The following is a 6,873-nucleotide window of genomic DNA, read 5'->3' as shown; positions in this document are numbered from 1 at the left end:
GCCAATGCCCGCCACCCACAGATGACAGACAACACTTCAGTTGTATAAACCGTCTTTAATTGAGAAAGCATGGAGTGGAGACCCCGTCCCCTGGGAGCAGAGCCAGGGGATGGGTGGAGCCTGAGCGGGGTCTGTGTGGGCGAGGGGAGTATGCACCCCTCTTGCAACAAGCCAGAAATAGAAAGAGCCTGAGGAAGAACGACCCGCCTCTGAGCCCGAGCCCCTCCCTTTAGGGTCTCCTCCGTCTTCCCTGCCCAGGTCTGAGGCTACTCGGAGCCTCCCTCCTAGTTCACTGGTGGGTTCCTGATCTTTCTCAGGGCTGCCCCTAGCTCTACACGCTTTTCAGAAAAATCTAGTCAGGCCCTTTTCGGGTACCTAAGACTTAGCTGAAGTTATGAGCTGTAAGGTAAAAGCAAGCTCTATTAAGTTAGAAGCTCTGGGGTTATATGAGGTCTAGAGCCCAAGAGGCCCTCACCGTCCTTGGCCTGACTTATAGGGGAGACTTATTGCTGAATTGGGATCTCTGCACTGGGGATCAAGACTGTGTCCTGTTTGTTCTTTTTATACTAGATCCATTACCTTAGAGACCTCAGCTTTAAAGGGGACCTGGAAGGAATTCCTGCTGAGGTAGCTAAGTGTTCATGTCCCCCCAACCCAGACACAGCCAAAACATGCCATGGGTTTGGCCCCTTGGCCATCCCAGGTTCCCTGCTATGAGCCAAGGATTCCTTCCCAGTCTCCTCTGCCCTTCCTCAGACTCTGTTTCCCTGGCAGGACCCCAGCTGAGTTACAGGAGCTAGAAACTGCATGTAAAAATAAGGTTAGCATTCTATAGGGAGAATCGGATTTTTAGAAAATCTAGGAAAAACAAGAAGCATTTCTTGATTCATCAACAAAGTTCTTAGTGAATCATAGCTGGGTTCTTTCCAGAGCTCACCTTTAATAGGTATTACTAGAGAAGGTAGGAGGGTGGGTCTAGAACTCTCTATATGAGCACTGATATGGCTATATAGGCCCGGGTTCCATCCTGGAGGGAAGGGCTGAGAGTTGTGGTCTATGTCCTAGAGCTGAGATTCAGAAGGAAGTATGGCTCCATGTGTGTCTAGAACACCATGCTCTAGAATTGGGTGTCTTTGGGATAAGAAAGTTAAAACTGTGGTGATCTGAGACTGGTCCTAGTTCAGGCCAAGGCCAGCAGCTGGATAGAGCTCAAATCTAGCCTCTCTCTACTTGGAAACCAGGGGTCCATCTGGGTCAAGGACAGAAGCCTGATGGATCCAGAACAGAGCCTGGCAGCATGCCAGCATTCCAGCACAGAGCCTTAGTGCAAAAAGGGCCCTGGCTAGGGTGCCTGGTGTTCCAGAACCTGTCCAGAACAAGGCAGAAGGTGTAGTAGGGCAAAAATGAAACTAATCCTGACCTCCAGTAGACCTATAAATCTATGGCTCAGTGGCAACGAAGAGGGCATAGGGCTCCCGGAACTGGCTGAGCCCAGGGTGCAGAGTATTTATGTCCTGGTTCTGTCAGTTTGGGAACCCCCAGCACCTTCTTGGGAAAAGGCTTTGGGGGGCTGTGAGTGTGGAAGGAAAGAAGTGAGCAGCCAGGACCATTTTCAGAATCCTCCTCTCTGAACTCCTCCCAGGAGCTGGAAGTCGGTGGGGGGGGGGGGGTTCACAGTCAGCCCCTTGGCTCCCTCAGGATAGAGCACCTGCTGGGACCTGGCTGCTCAGGGCATGAGGGTGGCGGCAGGGGTGAGGGCAGGGCGGGGAGCAGGGCTGGGGCACAGGCTGTGGCAGTGGCTGGCTCCATACAAGGGCAGGGAGCCTCCAGTCCACGGACTACATTTTAGGGGGCAGGGGGACTGGAAGGGGAGGTCTCAGGGACACTGTGGAGAGAAGGCTCCCGGTACATGGCCACTGTGAAGGAGAGAGAGGAGCAGGAAGGAGAATTAGGCACGGAGAGACCTAGGAGGAATCAGAGCTCGGACAGGGTGCCCTTCCCTGAAACTCATCCTCTGGGAACCCCAACCCACAGGAGGAGGGCTCCCCAAACCCCCAAAGGCCAAAGCCTTCCTGGCTTGACCCGTCATAACAGGTGTCCTCTTGAAAACTTGTAGCCCCCAAGTTGCCTGTCACTCAACGTCCATGTCAAGGCCAGCACCCTCCGGTGTGGCCCACCTTTTCTGCAATCCATACTCACCCTCCAGGAGCTTGGGCACAAAGTGGGCGGCTGCCTTGGTCTTCTTGACTCGATTTCCCTTCATGACTCGGCCCTCCCTGTCCAGGCCCAGGTACCAGCCCCGGCCGGAGCGGCGCTGACGGTAGAGAGCAGAGGCGTACAGGACATAGTAATTCTCGAAGACGCATTCCTTAAAGCGACACTCCGCTGTGAAATGTGGCTGAGGAGACAAAGACCCAGACAGGCACACAGAGACAGACAGACAAGGAGACGTCTCACTGGACAGAAGAAGGAAGAACAAGCCAGGATAGAATCCATACATTGGGGGCTGGGAGGGCCCACTTCTCACTCCATGCAGAAACTAGGAGAAAGGAGGGATGAGGGAGAGTCTGGCCGGCCCCCGATCATTAGAAACTAGATTTCGGGGGTGCCGGGGGCTGGAATAAGAAGAAACTAGATTCGGGGGGCAAGCCCCAGGCCACGCAGCCTTGTCTCACCGAGCTGTAGAGCAGCCCCTCCGCGTTCATGGCCATGTAGTGACCCAGCTTGGCACTCTGGATGGTGACCACACGGAGCCCCACGGGGATCAGGTTGAAGTGGGCTGGGGGTGGAGAGAGGGGGGCATCAGTGCCCGGGGCCTCAGGCCCCCAGCCCGGCACCCCCCCCCCACGGCCCCAGCCCAGTTCCACCGCTTCCCTTGGGGGTCCAAGAGCCAGACTGAACACAGCAGCACCGGAAGTGGGACTAGGATGTCACCTCCTGTCCCCGCGCTCTTCCTTCCCACCCAGCCGCTGGCTTCCCCTCTCACTGAAAGAGCTGGTGTCCTCGGGGGTGCCCTGGATGCTCCCGTCAGGATTCGCCTGGAGGTAGAAACCCTGGCGGCAGAACAGTTTGGTGACGATGCCTTTGAGCTGAGGCTCTGGAGAGAGAGCGAGAGAGAGACATTCATCTTTGAAGATGACATCTCTGTTCCCAGAACCATTCCTACACTTGGTGGGACGGGAGGAAAGAAAGAGGGGAGAATGGGCAGGGAGGACGCGGGTCCCAGGGCCCCAGCTCTTTGACCCTCTAAGCAGGCTCTCTCCCACCTCTCCCTGACTCCGGAGGAAGCCGGGGTGCGGGTCCCTTCTGCTTCCTCTAACCCCCAGCTTTCCGTTTAATTTATTGAAATTTATTTAAATGGCTTAATTCCTACTCTACAGCTCCACCAGAAGCGGGGGGAGGGGAGAGGACGGACGAGCCATCAGAAGGCAGAGGACAGAGGGAGGCAGGCGGCACTGCAGAAGGGCCCGTGTGTTTGTGACTGGGGGGGGCGGCGAGGTGACCACAGGGTCGGGGCGCCCCCTCACGAGTGGGGGTGGGACTGGGCCCGACGCTGACTCAGCACCTGCTGCTGCGGCTGCCGCGCGCTTGGCGCGGGCCTTGCCTTGGCCGGGTGCCGGCCTGTCTGACACTGACCCATCTGTCTGTCTGTCTGTCTGTCTGTCTGTCAGCCCGCGGGCTCGCGGGGCCCCAGCCCTCCCTGAGGCCCAGCCTCTCCCCTTCAGCCAGGTAACCCGCCTGAGGTGGGGGACATTGGGGACCAAACCCAGGAAATGGGGGAAGGGGAGCCCGGGAGCGGGCGAGGCAGGCGGAGTCACGTGGGGGCCGGGTCCCACTCAAAGGGTGGGCTGCGGACCGTACCACTACGGAGGGCCGGCGGCGGGGGGAGGAGGGCACGAGGGGGCTACCCCTAGGGGAGCTGGGAGCAGGCGGGAGCGGGGCCAGAGGGACTCCTGCCAGTCCTGCCTGGACGGGGACCACGCGCCAACCCTCACCACTCTCCTTCCCCGACGCTTGCTCTCGGCCGACTTCCCCGTACCCCCTTGTAGGTGGTACGACCCCCCCCTCCCGCCTCCGAGCGAGTCTCTCGCCCGGTACTGGGTCTGAGTTCCTCGCGGCAGAGGGTCCCCCGAGCATGTGGGAGCCGCTCTCGGAGTCGCGGAGGGGGTAATGGGGGGTGGCCGGCTCCCCTCTCGAAGCGCAGATCACCGAGGAGGGCGCACAGAGGGGCGGGCTGGCGAGGTAGCCGCAAGGACACCCGGGGAAGAGCTGGGGAGATTGGCACCGAGCCTGCCAGCGGGAACGGAGCCAAGGCGTGGAGGAGCGGGAGAACCGGGGCGGGGGCGGGGCTGCCAGAGCTGCAGAAACCCTCGGGGTGACCCGGGCGTCCGGAACCCCCAGGCCCCTCCGCCCGGCATTGAAAGAATCGCGAGAGCCGGCACGTAGGCGGCGGACGGTGGGGGTGGGGACTCCTGCGTTGGGGAGGGGGCGGGGGGCGAGCCGGAGCCGCGAGGCTTCGGAGCGCCAGACCTAGCCCCCCAAGCCTTCCCCTTGCCCTCGACAGCAAGGAGACTCGGGGTTATGGGCAAAAAAGACGGGAAGCTGAGGCATCGTCTAGCAGAGACTGTGTGGTCCTGGCCCACCCCCTTTCACTTTCGGGGAACCCCCCTCAGTCGGGCCCCGTCCTTCGGAGTCCCTGGCCTCAACCTCCCAGGCGGAGAGACCCCAGGCCCGGAGACCCCGCTCCAGCCACTCACCAGGGCCGCGGTCCAGCCGCGCGGGCCTCCCCCCGCACAGTCGCACCTTGGACAGCAGGATGAGGAGCTGCTTCTGGCAAAGGGACTTGGTGCCGCGGGGACACACGCGCCGCTGCGCCGACACGGGCCGGCTGCCCCCGGGCTCGCGGACCTCCCGCTTCTGCCGGATCAGGCTACTGGCCAGAGCCGCCATGGCGCCCCGGGAGGAGACACCCCCAAACCGGCAAGCGCCCGGAGCGCTGGGCTCCTCAAGAGAAGCCCGCTCACCAGGGCATGCTCTTTGACGCTGGGGTCCCAACTCCCCGCCTCACCCACGGGACCTGAGGATAAGCCCCAGACCCCCCACCCCCCCAGCCGCCAGCTCTCACCCTTGGGTTCCGTGCTAGCTCCACTGGACCCAGCAGCCTATGTATCTGTTGACCCCACCCTCGACTTTTGCCCCCTACTGAAAACTACCCACTTCCCTGTTCTCCACCGTCCCTGTCCCCACTTTCCTTAGGCCAAAGGCGAGACCCTCAAAATTTTCAAGCTGTGGTTCCAATACCCCCAGGCACCTTTCCACCCTATTTTGGGGACCCGCACTCCTGCCAAATCCACTCTTGTAATCTAAAGGGTGCGGGTCCTCAGCTTTGAATATATTAGCTCAACCCCATCCCTACTGGGGCACTGCCAATGTCAGGAAGGAACCCAACCTTGGTGTCTTTGCCACCCTCTAAGTGGAAAGGATCCCCCACTTTTTTCAGTGAAGTCCCCCCAAACTGGGAAAACCCAGGCTGTCCCCGTTCAGCGATTAGGGGTTCCCAGACCCTGTCTCTGGACAATACCTTTTTTTCACCAAGTCACCCCCATTTCTAGTGGTACATGGTTCCACCTGCCGAGCCCCTTTCCTCACCTTGTCACCCTCCACTCCTTTTGAAGTCACCTCCAAATCCGCCCTTCCTAGTGGATACACCAGGTGGTTGTCTGGAGGGTCTCTGTCACCTCGAGATAAGGAGCATCCGGTTTGGTTTTTTTTTTTTTCCTGGTTGCCCCTTAATTTCCTCGGGGACAGCTGGTGCTGCTTAGATCCCACGCCCTCCAATCCAACCAGCCCCCCGAGAGGAGCGCACCCACGTTATCACCAGTTCCCAAATGTGAAGAGGCCCCCTACAAGTCAGAGTGCATCGGAGCTTTCTGCGACAGGGCTTCTCGTCTTCCCTGGGACAGCCTATAGCACCCCTCTTCCTTCCCCGACGCCCCTCAACCTGTCCTGTCTTGTTGATCCGGCGACGGGTGGCGCTGGCTCCGGTTCCAGGCTCCTCCCTCCCTGTCCCTCGCCAGCGGAGCTTCCCCCCGCGCCGGGCTAGGCGCCCCGGACCCCCAGCAAGGAGGAAGGGTGTCTCCGCAGAGCGCCCTGGTCAGGCGAAGTCACAGCACTGGGCCGGGCGGCTGGACCAAGCAGAGCTGCGGCGGCGGCGGCGGCGGCGGCGGCAGTGGGGAGCCGAGGCGGCGGCGACAGCAGCTCCCCCTCCTCTGAGAGCCGGCCCGGGGGCGGGGCAGGGGGCGGAGACGCCGGGAAAGAGGGGGGCGCAGCAGGGCGGGCGGAACCCTGGGGTTCCTCGGAGGCAGGGAGTGGGGACGGTCTTAGAGGCAGACGGAGCCGAGGCAAGGCCGCACGTCTTGGGGTTCAGAGGAGGAGAGACCAGGAGGTGACTGCACAAATCGGAACCCTGGATGGGAGGAGAGGTTGGGCTTAAGATGGATGGAATGGCGGACGGTGGGAGGATGGAGAAAGGGACCCTACTGCCCGGCTTGGGAGGGCAGAACTTGGGAGGGGACTAACTGCGTAGGGCAGGGGTGGTGGTGAGATCCAGCCCGGGTCGCAACCCGGCCTTCTTTAATCTCTCCGATTTTGTGTGAGCCAAATCGGTCAGTCCCTGGTCTCCATACCTTCCTTCTGCGTTTTGTCGGCAAATATGCACCCCCACCCCTTCCCTACTGACTCCTAAAAGACCATAGAAATTGGGGAAGATGGTGGCCGGAGGATGCACCGGGCCGGGAGGGGTGCTGGCCACAGACTTGGGGAGCAGAGAGGCCAGAAATGGGACGACCTGTGCCAGGGACGGGGCAGGAGGAT

General features: G+C 60.7%; 1 protein-coding gene across 1 annotated transcript; it reads right to left on the bottom strand.

Moving 5' to 3' along the window:
- Positions 1–74: 74 nt before the first annotated feature.
- Positions 75–6,820, bottom strand: FGF11 (fibroblast growth factor 11). Its single transcript, XM_045890117.2, has 5 exons — positions 4,758–6,820; positions 2,987–3,097; positions 2,676–2,779; positions 2,200–2,398; positions 75–1,916 (listed from the first exon to the last, which is right to left on the bottom strand). The coding sequence occupies exons 1-5, from the start codon at positions 4,948–4,950 to the stop codon at positions 1,846–1,848; spliced, it is 678 nt and encodes a 225-aa protein (XP_045746073.1). The 5' UTR covers positions 4,951–6,820; the 3' UTR covers positions 75–1,845.
- Between the last annotated feature and the right edge of the window lie 53 nt (positions 6,821–6,873).

This window comes from Mirounga angustirostris, unplaced genomic scaffold (assembly GCF_029215605.1).
Source record: "Mirounga angustirostris isolate CCGP_5_RB_7025 unplaced genomic scaffold, mMirAng1.0.hap1 SCAF_17, whole genome shotgun sequence".
In the NCBI taxonomy this organism is placed as follows: Eukaryota; Metazoa; Chordata; class Mammalia; order Carnivora; family Phocidae; genus Mirounga; species Mirounga angustirostris.
The sequence above is the reverse complement of the archived record's forward strand: the minus strand, read 5'-3'. Positions and strand labels throughout refer to the sequence as shown.